Source organism: Leptonychotes weddellii, chromosome 11 (assembly GCF_054177405.1).
Source record: "Leptonychotes weddellii isolate Sample4059 chromosome 11, ASM5417740v2, whole genome shotgun sequence".
NCBI classification, from domain to species: domain Eukaryota; kingdom Metazoa; phylum Chordata; class Mammalia; order Carnivora; family Phocidae; genus Leptonychotes; species Leptonychotes weddellii.
Genome location: NC_138379.1, coordinates 11,426,747 through 11,441,134, shown reverse-complemented (window position 1 = coordinate 11,441,134; position 14,388 = coordinate 11,426,747). Strand labels below are relative to the sequence as shown.

Genomic DNA, 14,388 nt, shown 5'->3' with positions numbered 1-14,388 from the left:
AAAAAAAAAAAGAAAGATAGAATTCAAGCACACATATATCCATATACTTGCACTCAGGACTCTTCCCATTTTAAGAAACAAATAGAATTCCCTGTGTGTATTTTGTATGACATTTTTACCTAGAACTGTTACAACTGAATATTTAACTTAAAAATAATTCCACAACCTCTTTTTTTTTTCTTTTTAGAGAGAGAGTGTGCGAGCAGGGGAGGGAGGGCAGAGGGCAGGGAGAGAGAACCTTAAGCAGGCTCCCCGCTGACCGTGAAGGCTGATGTGAGGCTTGATCTCATGACCCTGAGATCATGACCCAAGCCAAAGTCAGGAGTCAAACACATAACTGACTGGGCCACCCAGATGCCCCTCCACAGGCTCCTTTTTAGGGCAATTCCATTTCTGCCAGTTGTTTAATACTTTTTTTTTTTTAAGGTAGGCTCCACCCCAACATAGAGCTTGAACTCACTACCCTGAGATCAAGAGCACCATGCTCTACCAACTGAGCCAGCCAGACACTCCGAATGTCAGTGGTTTAAAAGAAATACCAAAATGGCAATGCAAAGACACTCTGTCATATCAGATTACATTGGAATTCACTTAAAATCAACCTTTAGGAAACTTCCATAAAACAGCCACTTGAAAATGCTGATAGTGTTTTAAACAAATGACTGCTAGAACCCCATGTTGCTTATGTTCATTATTCCATATAGTGTGTATTGTTCTGCTTACTCACCCATGCAACAAAAACTGTCCAGTATCATTGTTATCACCTTTGGCTAATGGTATTTTTGCAATATGTAGTGAACAATGGTTTTGAGTGTGTGAAAAGAATGTTTATCAAATGGAATGATATTTAGCTCACAGCAATAAATCCTTCCTGTTAAAATCTGTAAGTCTATGGAATTTTTTTCTTATTGCTTGACAATTAAATTTAGGTAAATATGTAATATAATGTGTTAAAGCAAATTTTATTTTACTGTTTATATACAGTCCATATTTTCTTCCAGAATAATTCTATTGTCAAATATTCTAATATAATAGCTATTCAGTAATCACTGTTATTGTTATAATCGAACTTCCAAAAGCAAAACTATCACCTAATAAGGGAGATTTTAGGCGATGGTAAACTGTTTTCTGGATATCTCATAACCAAAGACTATAATTTAATGCTACATTGGGCCTACTCTGGTATCCATCTCCCAGTGTTATGTACTTAGAGTTTTTGCTTTATAAAGAAATTTATATCATAATGATAAAGTCTGTAAATAAATCTTTATTTTTCTAATTGTTTTCATCTCAGTGGATTTCTGATAATGGAATTCTTTGGTAAAATACATAGAAAAAATGTATTTTGATACTTTGCTAAATTACTTCCCAAAAGACTTGTATAAAACCTAATTCCTTCATCAATACAATTGTTTATTTAAAAGTTTAGTTATTATAACCTCATAGAAATAAATAAAAAATGTACTGCACAATAAAATTTCATAAATGAGGGGAGTCAAAACCCATAATGTGAAAATTAATGAAGATGGAATGAGTGATTGTGCTTTTCTTTCCCCAAATTATAAATTGATTGAGAAGCAATTTGAGGAAATAAATTTCCCTTTTCTTTTTACTAAAAAAAAAAAGAACTTGAGAACATGGTCATTGGACCAAATCAAGAAAACAGGAGAATATTAAATCAAATGGAAAGGGTGAAATCAATGGAAATTGGCATTCTGAAATATTATAAAATTATAGATAGAAGTATTGTTTAGGAATACCATTAAAACCACAAAGAGCCCAGATGTATTTAAATATTTCTTATAAAAGTTATAAATTGGTAGAGTGAATTTTCCCAATAGTTTAAGGCTGATATATAAAAGAGCAACAAAAATTAACTTCTCTGATCTAGCGAGGCATTAGTTATATACAAAGATAGTTTCTCCAACAATCAGTAAAGGATCTTAACCAAGCAAAATTCTCCCTAAAGTTTGCTTTGTCTACTGCTGCATTTTGTGATGATCTTGTTTCTGGTTATGCTTTTTAAAATTAAAGCAGTAATTTAATGTAATTTTATGGCATGCAAGTGAATATAGTCTCTTTCTTTAGATCTATAGCCAACCTGAAGATATACGTTTGATTTTGTTGCTATTAAAAGCCTCTGTTAGCAGTGCAATGCTAATGATAGTATATATCTATGTCTACAGGCATCTAAATGTATCTATATATCAAGCTCCCTGTCTATTTATAGATAGATAGATACATAGTTTGTATGATAAAATTAAGGTATTAAGGTCTTTGGTTCTACTTTAATTAACAGTGATCAGGCAATCCTGAATTAATATATGTAGGTGTGAATATTACATATTTCAACGTCCCAATTTAAGTTCTTTAGCAGGGGAAAGGAACAATGCTGATAAAACACATCATGTCCATGGATATGGAATTGAAAAGGTCAAGGCACACATTATAATTGCTTCACTATTGAAGAAATGTTATAAAAAGAAGGGATTAGATTTGTTTTACAGGGTTTGAAGGAATACAGTATTTAAATTTAAAAGGTTTCAATATTTAATTTAAAGTTTCAATATTTAATTTAAATTAATATTTAATTTAAAAAGGTTTAAATTTAATGCATTTGAAAATCAAAGAAATGTGTCTCTAACACTACCTTGACTTCTTAGAAGCTGTGTGGAAATACATTTCAATTCAATGTAATGAGGCTTTGCAATACATGATATCCTGTCAAGGGAGATGCGTAGAGAATAAAAATCACTTGAAAGATTCAAGCCAAAGATGGACAAGAATTTGGTGAGAATTTGTAGGGAGCAGTGTTGAGTATCAGACGGATGTTATGTGTACTGGTTTCTAAGTGCCATTTCAACAGTTAGATATTGTGCTGATGGATATTAAAAAGTTTATAACTTATGAATTTCAAAGAGCTGAATATGGCCTCTTTTTTGGTGCCATGTTCATTTTTCAAAATCGTAGGAATTTATAATTAAATGGGACGTTATAATCTGTTCTTCTAGTGAGAAAACCAAGTACCGAAGAGAAGGAAATGCAACTATATATTATATATGCATTTGGGCTCGTTGGGTAATTAGTGGCAGTCTGAATTTCAGTCCCGTTCCCTTATAACTGCACATGATATTACAGAGCAATTTGTTTTGAGAGCTAATTAAGATAACTAGAAAGTCTGAGAGACACATTCATACTTTTTTTAGACATGTGAGCATTTTATATCTCACTGAAGAAAAATAGTTCTTTTTCTGAATGTCCTTCAAATTTCTAAAATCCAGCATTTTAAAGTAATCTCACCACTGTCCCTCCACCTAATTTCTATTCTTATATTTTTTTTTTCTGGACAAAAGTATTTCCATACATTCAATCACACTAGTCAAATACCTAGCAAGTCAGTCTAGATTCATCTATCTTATCTCATTCAAATATTTATTGTATTAGGTATTATTGACTCTGGTTCCCAAATACCCTTAAAATCAGTTTCCCCTTCATTAACCATCAGTGCTGCTGTCTCAGTTCAGACCTTATGTTCTCAAACCTTAGCTATTGAAGTAGTCTTCTGACTTCTTCCATTGCTTCCCTCCCCTTCACTGTGTCTCTATTCTTATCTCAGAAAAAGGTTTTGGTCATGATTTTTTCCTTAATGCCACATGTATTCTCTCATTTTAACAATTTATACTTATCTTTAATCTGAAGGGCCAAGAGCAAGAACTCCCATCTTTCTAAAGATTTTCTTGATAACATCTTTGAGAAAATTAGTTTATTTCCTCCATTGTTCTATCATTGCACACAGTATTGTAATAATGGATTGTGAGCTTTTGTTTTAACTCTTCATTCCTCTCCTGAACTGTTTAGTCCTGTAAGGAAAAGACTGCATCTTATTCAACTTCATAGTTTCATGATTACTGGGATAGTGATTGTCACAATAGCAAGTACGCAATACTTTCTTCTTTACTAAATCGATAAATTAAGTATTTCAAAGACTGTTTTGGGATTTTTTTGTTTTGTTTTGTTTTTTTAACCTAGAATGGAATAGCATATTTGATATTGAGGAGTAAATAAAGATAAATTTTAAATTAGGATGTTTTTCATCTAGTACGGTTTAAAAAAATATCAGCCACTTATAGAACTCAGGTTTTCAATAATATTTAAAGTGATGTAAATAGTAAACAAAGATATAAGGAAGTATTTCTGATGCATAATAATGAAATAAATACCTAATAAAATAACCTTTGATTTATTGAGCTCTATTATATGTGGGGTTTAATAAGATATAAATAGTCAATGGAGGCAAGGTTATGATGACTTTGATGATCAGGGACAATCTTCATTGAAATTAAAATTTGTCAGACCACTCTAGAATGCCTCCCACTAATATGTAACAGAAAGTTGTAAACTTGGCCCCAAAATAATGCTTCTGGTTATTTAACTAAGGGAAACAAGTTAATGTTTATTCTGAATTACTTAAAAAAAAAGAGAGAGAGAAATCATGATGAATGTAAATGTCTAGTGGTGGAGAAAAGAGTTTAATAAACGTGGGTGTATAGATATAATAGATTATTGCAACCTAATTTATATTAAAGACATGAAACAAACATTGATTGAATACCTAGTATATCCTCAATATTATACAAGATATTTTGTATATAGTATTTAATTTCATATTGACAAACATATGAGACAGGTACTACTATTGTCGTTTTGTAGACATGGGGACGCTGAGGATTAAAGAAATTAAGAAATGTTCACATGGTCACAAGGTAGTAAATGGTATTTCAAGACAAACTCAGAATTATGGTTCCTAAATCTAAACGTTTTCAACTATAACAGAGTCTTCATTTGAAAAGTTATAATTACAGAGACTTGGAAATTCAAAAGCATCAAAAATATGTGTGACATATTCTTAAGGGAAAAATATGGGTGAACATATAAAAATAGAGTATGTAGTCCAGATTCTGGTTTCCAAATACCATCCTCCCATAAAAGATGGCAAGGCTCCTTGGAGAAGTAGTTGTCTCTGGAGTTGAGTCCAGGAAAATATAGGATGAGCCTGGAGCTTATTATGCTGCCAGAATGTAAGAGGTAAAACAAAACAAAACAAAACAAACAAACAAACAAAAAAAAAACAAAAGCATGACCAAAGAGCAAAGTGTACAGGAGCTAATTCAATGATAGTTCCATTAGCAGACCTGGAACAATTTGAGCAACAAAATAAATGATGGTAGTGTTGGATAACCCAAAGAAAAAGTAATTACAATAAGTGCACATTCGTATGAGTAGCTAACTAAATAAATACACAGAAGAAAGAACAACTATTCCTTACAGAATAATTTCAATTAAAATATGTTGAAAGGCCCTTTCATAAAGGTGGCATGGAAGGTGAAGAAGGAAGACCCTTGCTCCTCCCAAAGCTGAAGCCAAAGTAAGGTTTTGAAGGCCAAGAAATTAGTGCTAAAAGGCATCCACAGCCACAAAAAAAGGTCTGCACATGACATACCTTCCCATGGCCCAATTCACTGCTCTCTGAAGGCAGCCAAAATATCCTCCAAAGAGCGCCCCCAGGAGAAACAAGCTTGACCACTATGCCATCATCAAGTTCCCCCTGACTGTCGAGTCAGCTATGAAGAAAATAGAAGACAGCCCCATGCTTATGTTCATCGTGGATGTCAAGGCCAACGGCAAGCACAAAATCAACAGGCTGTGAAGAAGCTCTATTGATATTGATGTGGCCAAAGTCAACACCCTGCTCAGGCCTGATGGAGAGAAGAAAACATATGTTCCATTGGCTCTTTGAAGATGATACTTCGAATGTTGCCAACAAAATTGAGATCATCTAAACTGAATCCAGCAGGCTAAATCTAAATCTAAATCTAAATCTAAATCTAAATCTAAATCTAAATCTTTTCACCAAAGTAAATAAATAAAAAAAAATAAATAATAAATAAAATAAGTTAAAAGAATGGGGAAATGGAAATTTCCTACAAAAATAGCATAGTAATAATTGGTAGAGGGAACATATTGATGGATGCCCAAAAGAATAAATGGAATATTTACATAGTCTGAATTACCTTCCCCAAGTATATATAAATTACAAAGAAAAGTCCTAACTTCATAGTGAAAAAGTCCCACAGACACCACATTAAGTAAGTGATCAAGTTTAAATCACTAGTAATATCACTCATTGACATCATGCATCCCCTGAGAAGATGAAAGGGCAAACATACCACCTCTCTGGCACTCTTCCCTGTAATGAATTACCTCAATTTAAGCACAAGAAAAATATTAGGTAGTCTTCTACAAAATGCTTGATGAGTAATCTTGACAAGTATCACAGACACGCAAGAAAAGGAAAGAAAATACGAAAGTCACAGATCACAGGAGACAGGGAGAGATATTAATGCCAGCATGATGTTCTGGATTGGATCCTGGAACAGAAAAAAAGGGCTTTATGGAAAAACTGGTGAAATTGAATAAAATCTGTAGTTTAGTTAATATTATTGATTCAGTGTAAATTTTTTTAGTGGCAATAATTGTACTGTGATTAAGTGAGATGTTAACATTTATAAAGGTGGGTAAAGTACAACTCAAAACTCTGTAAACCTAAAAGTATCTAAATAAAATGTTAAATATAGCTGATTAACAACTAGAACTCAAAATAGATTAATAAGCAAATAAGAATTCAACTGAACTGACGTTTATTAAATGTCCACTGATCTTTTATCATGGTCAATCATAGCCTATAGGCTCACCAAATATCAGACTATCAAAGAACTGAGCCAAATTTTGAATCTTGAAAGTAGCAATTAACTCTAAGTAATGTGAAAGCAGACAATATCATTCTCATCTTTGCAATCCAACGCAGAGCATAATGTACGACACACCTCAGAGATAGTGCATGTTTGGTTCTAGATCACTACAGTAAGGTGAGTCAAATGAATTTTTTGGTTCCCCAGTACCTATAAAAGATATGCATGCATTATGCTGTAGTCTATTAAGTGTGTAATAGCATTATGTCTAAAAAAAAAACAATGTACACACTTTAAAAGTGCTTTATTGATAAATATGCTAACCACCTTCTGAGCTTTCAGTGAGTCATATATTTTTTTTTGCTGGTGGAAGTTCTTGCCTTAGTGTTGGTGACAGCTAACTGATCAGGGTGGTGGTTGCTAAAGGTTGGAGTCACTGAAGCAATTTCTTAAAATAAGATGACAATGAAGTTTGCTGCATCAATAGAGTCTTCCTTTCACCAATGATTTCTGTGTAACATGTCATTCTTCTTGACAGCATTTTACTCACAGTAGAACTTCATTAAAATAGGAGTCAATTCTCCCAAACCCTTTCACTACTTTATCAACTAAGTGTATGCAATAGTCCACGTCCTTTGTCATTTCAATAGTCTCCATGGCTTCTTCATCAGGAGTAGATTCCATTTCAAGAAACCATGTTCTTTGCTCATTCATAAGAAGCAATTCCTCATCCACTAAAGTTTTATCATGAGATTGCAGCAATTCAAGTATAATAATGGCAAAATTTGAAATATTGCAAGAATTACCAAAATGTGACAAAGAGACATGAAGTGAGTAAATGATATTAGAAAATGACATCTACAATCTTGCGGACGCAGAGTTGCCACAAAACTTCAATTTGTTAAAAAACAAAACAAAACAAAAAAACACCATATCTGTGAAGCCCAATAAAGTGAAATACAATAAATCAGTCCTGTCTGTATCTGTCATTTAATAGCTGCTTAATAAATGTGTGTTGAGTGGTGTCTGGGTAGCTCAGTTGGATAAGCATCCTACTCTTGATTCCAGCTCAGGTCATGATCTCAGGGTCGTGAGATTGAGCCCTGTGTCAGGCTCGGTGCTGGGCGTGGAGCCTGCTTAAGATTCTCTCTCTTCCTCTGCCCCTCCCTCCCTGCTCTTTCCCTCTTAATTAATTAATTAATTAATTAAAATGTGCATTGAAAAAATGAGTAAGAGAATGGATGGAAAATTGAATTTTCAGGTATACAACCCAAGTCTTTCAGAGTTTTATTTTTTCAAGATACATAGAAGAGCAAAACCAAAAATGTACTTCTGTTTCTTTTGTCTGAATATGAGTACACTGATTATCTGTAAGTGATATAGCACATATATAATAGATTTTATTCCTTCTTAAAAATCTCTAAAGTGATCTAAATAAAATTAGAGATGCATTTTTTCCCTTTCCCAATGAAGAATGTGTCTTGTTTCATCATCATAATACCAAACCCCTTTAAAGTAGAATAAGAGACTATAAGAATTACAGAAGAAAAATAATTTAACAAGACAAGTCTGTGAGATCCCTCAAACCTGATGTTTGTCAATCATCCATGGACCTGAGGCATTTTGAAAAATTTCACTTTTGTGGGTCTGATCCTAGTAACCTAGAATTTTTTTAGGCGTGTGGCCTAGGAGGTTGCTTTAAAAAAATAAACAAACAACAACTGGGATAATGATGTGAATTGAATTCCTATCAGCTGATCATGAAACCGAGAGTAGAGTTTGATTTTTTTACTTCAGGTTTCTTGTTTATTTTCCTAGATGGCATGCTGTTCTCAGTCAGTGATTTTGTGTATGCATCATTGAGCACAGTCAGCTAAAAATCACTAAGTGCCTGCATTAAAAATAAATACGTGGAACCATGAGAGACGATGGACTCTGAAAAACAAACTGAGGGTTCTAGAGGGGAGGGGGGTGGGAGGATGGGTTAGCCTGGTGACGGGTATTAAAGAGGGCATGTTCTGCATGGAGCACTGTTATTAACATAACAATAAAAAAATTTGAAAAAAAGAAGGAATGAGGTCTTGCCATTTGCAACGACGTGGATGGAACTGGAGGGTGTTATGCTGAGTGAAATAAGTCAATCAGAGAAAGACATGTATCATATGACCTCACTGATATGAGGAGTTCTTAATCTCAGGAAACAAACTGAGGGTTGCTGGAGTGAGGGGGGTGGGAGGGATGGGGTGGCTGGGTGATAGACATTGGGGAGGGTATGTGCTATGGTGAGCACTGTGAATTGTGCAAAACTGTTGAATCACAGACCTGTACCTCTGAAACAAATAATGCAGTATGTGTTAAGAAAGAAAAAAAAAAAGAAGAAGATAGCAGGAGGGGAAGAATGAGGGGGGGGAATCGGAGGGGGAGATGAACCATGAGAGATGATGGACTCTGAAATGCAAACTGAGGGTTCTAGAGGGGAGGGAGGTGGGAAGATGGGTTAGCCTAGTGATGGGTATTAAAGAGGGCACGTTCTGCATGGAGCACTGGGTGTTATGCACAAACAATGAATCATGGAACACTACATCTAAAACAAATGATGTAATGTATGGGGATTAACATAACAATAAAAATTAAAAATAAATAAATAAATAAATACGTGGATGATTTGTTGACGTCGTGGTAGCATAATTTCAATATATAATAACATCTTTTAATCAGTAAATAGGAAAAAGTTTACTTCTCCTTGCTGGGAGGGTTGTCTGGGAAGCCCAGGCAGAAGCAACAGTAATCTGATACTCTCTGACACCATGTATCTCATATACTTTTATAATGTTTAGTGCTTTAGAAAAGCTTCATATATATACATATGTATGATATGTACATTTTATTATAGTTACATTATATATACATATATATTACACTATATATAACATCACATCATTAGATATGTGGTGTTATATATATGATTGTATATTATATTATATTATATCACATCATATTATATTATAGTTGAATATATTAATTGTTATATACAATATTTTAATATATTTAAATATATCATTTATATTATATAAACATGTATCATGTATATATTACGTATATGTTAATAAATAAGAAACCTGATTTTCAAAACTATATCAATTACATTTTTCAGTATGTCTACAGCCATTTAAACTGAAATACACAAAATGAAGGAATATGTATTTCTGAACATTTCCATTGGCGATGTATCTCAGGCAAATTAAGAATAGGCCTTGGGGTACAATTAAAATGCAAATCTCAAGAGATGCTAATTGGCCAATTCCTTTATGATACAAGCTTGAGAGTTTGAGGAACAGATGCTCCTTGAGAAGACTGTTAACACGCTAGATTTCTGAAGATAATCCTCTATTCTGAGACTGCTTTAGAAATATATGAAGAACAAAGCTAACCCTGAATATGAGTCTAGGTTTGAGCTAAAACATCAGATTCTAATTCTCAAGAAGGCACATAAAAATAAACAGTTATCTTAGTTAATTTGGCTGTTGTTTCTATTCTATCAATGGAAGGTAATAGACACATTACCCAGAACTGTCCTCAACACCAGCATTTTTTCCATCAAATCCGTAATATTAATAGAGGTCCATTATACAGGAAATATAGCTCGGGGCTAAACCACAGCAACAGATCAAAGCCATCGTATTAACAATTCAGGAGAGCCAGAACTGTAAATGAGGCAAATGTATGTCAAAAATTAATGGTGAATTTGGTGAATATTGCATGTTTTCTCTCCTGTCCTCTGATAAACCTGAAAATAACTGGAAGATGGCTCACAAAGAAGGTGTCCTTTGGATAACTAATTCCCAGGTAAGTCTAATCTTACCATCTTTCTGTAACTATGTGTGTGTGTGTATTTGTGTGTAAGTGTGTGTTTCTCGTACTGAAAACCTTTTCCTTTTTACATGCCTGCATCTTCCAGTAAGCCTTAAGAAAAGTGCTTCTAATAACAGGCAAGACAAAATGCCTTCATTGATTAAATGCTTGTTAAATGAACTGGGAAAGAATAGGAGCCCTTGTGAAGGTGGGAGACACTAAATGATTAAATCTACTCGATAGAACATCAAGTGCTTTTGGGTCACTCGGGTGGAGTGTCAAACATCTGAAACAAACTTGCATTAACCATCATATTTATGTCAACTGAATTAGGCAAATAAGTTCTCTGATTTTCTAGTAAGATCACCTTGTATTTTAACACTTTATTGTAAATATAGCAAATCACATTTATTTTATTATTTGTAATATTTTTATTTTTCACTTGGAAACCACTGTTTTTGGTGATGAATTGGCTATTGCCTGATGTCACCGATAACCATGTGCTTTATGTTGGGAGCAAACATGTTTGCTGAGTGCGTACACAAAACAATTTGACTATATTATGCATGAACTTGTGTTTGGTCTTAGCTAACCAATAGAAAGGGCATGTGACAGAAAAAAAAAAGTATAAAGAATTTTAGCATTAACATATAAAGTAAGCAGGATCTTTTATGTATATATTTTCCTTACAACATTTAGCAAAGCTTTATTGAGTCCAAGAAATGATTAGATGTGCCCGTCCAAGATCTTATTATGCTGCTAAAATTACCCTATAAAGTATCTGTTAGGTGCTGACAAATTAAGACTGTCATACAAAGGTATCATTAAATTCACAAATAACCTCAATATTTTCTAAGAGTATCATATAATTAATTCCTGCAGATAAATTGCTAAGTGTATGATTCAAGGCCCATGATGATAGGCTGAAGTAGAAGATGGTATATCTCAGGAGGAATCTCTTCCAAAATCCTTCCAGATAGCTATCTCTTAGAGGGCTACCAATTCCACACAATTATCAACTTGGAAGTTTTTATTAGTGTTTGTCAGTTCTATTAAAAAAATGGAAAATCATGTATAAATTATCAATCAAATTGAAGTCACTAAATATGTGCTTGCCATATTTTACTCTCTCATTATTGGAGTCTAAGTCAACTCTGATTATTAAGTCTTTAAGTTTGAATCATTCTCTAATTTTTGTTACTGTTATTCAGCAGGTAAGTCAAAGGCCTGATTTGATACAAATGACTGGGAACAATTTCACTGAGGTGACCCTCTTCATCCTCTCTGGATTTGCTAATCACCCTGAACTACAAGTCAGTCTTTTCTTAATGTTTCTCTTTATTTATCTGTTCACTGTTTTGGGAAACCTTGGGCTCATCATGTTAATCGGAATCGACTCTCAGCTTCACACACCAATGTATTTTTTTCTTAGCCACTTAGCGTTCATTGACATATTTTATTCCTCCACTGTAACACCCAAAGCACTGGTAAATTTCCAATCCCAACAGAAAGCCATCTCTTTTGTTGCCTGCTTTGTTCAAATGTACTTTTTTGTGGGTTTGGTGTGCAGTGAGTGTTTCCTTCTAGGATCAATGGCCTATGACCACTACGTGGCAATCTGCAATCCCTTATTGTATTCGGTGATTATGTCCCAGAAAGTGTGCAACTGGCTGGGAGTCCTGCCATATGCAATAGGCTTCACGAATTCTCTGGTCTCAGTCTGTGTGATAAGCAGCTTGGCATTTTGTGATTCCAGCATCAATCATTTCTTCTGTGATGCCACAGCTCTTTTGGCCCTGTCCTGTGCAGATGCCTTCAGCACGAAATGGTGATCTTTATTTTAGTGGGGACCACACTTCTCAGAGGAGCAGGGATGCTCCTCATCACAGTCACCTACACTGCCATCATCTCAGCCATCCTGAGGATCCAGTCTGCAGCAGGCAGACAGAAGGCCTTTTCCACCTGCACATCCCACCTCATGGGTGTAACTCTCTTCTCCGGGTCCCTGATTTTCACATATTTGCAGCCTGATAACACATCATCCCTGACCCAGGCACAGGTAGCATCTGTCTTCTATACCATTGTCATTCCAATGATGGATCCACTGATCTATAGTCTGAGGAACAAAGATGTGAAAAATGCTTCTTGGGAGTCATACATAGAAAACTTTTGTCATGACAAATCTGTGCACGTTACCATTAAAACACACCTGGATGGCTTCAGGCATTCGATTGCTCCAACAATCAGGAAAATCATAGGGTAAACTCAAAAGGCTTAACATAAGCAAAATGATAACTTAGAGACTTGAAATTTTGGTGGTCAATTATTATTTTATTTGTTTGTATTGAATACTGAACTAGCATATTAGGAGTTCATTTCAGCATGTAGATTACATATACCAAACACCATGGCAACAGACACTGGTTAATATAGAAAATCTCTTGAGCATGTGGATTAGTTTTGCAATAGAGTTAAAATTTGGATCATTTATCTGTAAAACGTGAGCTTTGATGACAAAGAAAATGATGTTCATGGAATAGGGTCTCTATCAAATGCAGCAGAGTTTAATTTCTAAAAAATCATAATATGCTTCCCAAAGTTCAAATATTTGATGAGCATTTCAGTATATGTGTGTGGTGTGTGTGTGTCTGTGTCTGTGTGTCTGTGTAGATAAATAAAGCAAACTAGCTGTGGTACAATTCCTGAGGCGTTTGGGAGTATATTACAGAGGTTCTTGCTTTTCCAAGTCAGGCAGAAATGCTTGGTCAAGTCTATAGCAGTAAAAGGAGAAACTGGGTTTTTATTTTGCTTTTCCTTGAGAAGAGACACGTTTACTGGACTCCCCCAGGCATTGTTACAAAATGACCACTGGAAAAGATGAGTCCTTTAGCACTGTCTTTACTGTGCATAAAGCACTGAGCAGTAATCCGAGGAGCTGGAAATCACGTTTAAAATGTATGTTGAAAAAAATAAAAATAAAATAAAATAAAATGTACATTGAAAGGAACTGCAGATAAATTTGGTGAAGCACTTATACAAGAAAATGTGTGTGATCTCTATTTCTTTCCATCCAACAAGAATGTAAGGTCTTTCAGAGAAGAGTTTGCTTGTTCATAATTGTGCTCTCCACATGTAGGAAATGTATCATGTACAAAATATGGAAGTAAATACTTTCTTTGCAGTCTGTTTGCTGGTGGAAGTAGAGTGATCAATCCATGAAGGTGAAACATTCTGCCTTGCTCTTATTTGTATCTTTCTTGGGTAGAGTCTGGATAGTCATGTGCATATTGGCATTCAAAAAAAAAGTTAGCTTAACTGAAAATTCTATTTATAGAATTCTTTCAAAAACATTTCTTATTTATATGTTAAAATCAGCATAGTAATTAACAGATATACTTCTTTTCAGCAGACTTTTTCCCTCAATGGTTAGGATATGGAAATAAATATACATAGAATTATACTTGGTATATATGATTTTAAATAATTGGAGTAAATTCATATATCAGACATCACAAACAAACCTCCTATTAAGAAAATCAGTTTTCAGTCTTGGGAGTGGCTGATGGTAATGTATGTGAAAGGATCTGTATGTGCGTATATATACATTTGCTTTGGAATTTTTAATTTTCTTCTCTGATCTAAATAACTAAGGTCTGACTCCTGCAAACTTCATTTTACAATGCAACATTTTACTCTACAAACTATTATAAGTGACAACTTATGAAACATACTATGTTTTAATTTATGGACCTACTGAGGCTACTGTCTATCTCATTACTCATTCCCT

General features: G+C 34.2%; 1 protein-coding gene across 1 annotated transcript; it reads left to right on the top strand.

The window, feature by feature from the left end:
* Window positions 1–11,516: 11,516 nt before the first annotated feature.
* Window positions 11,517–12,779, top strand: LOC102734132 (olfactory receptor 8I2-like). The gene is given in 3 exon segments (XM_031018003.2): window positions 11,517–12,419; window positions 12,422–12,742; window positions 12,745–12,779. Coding segments are annotated over 3 exon segments (1,104 nt in total). The 5' UTR covers window positions 11,517–11,671.
* Window positions 12,780–14,388: the final 1,609 nt, after the last annotated feature.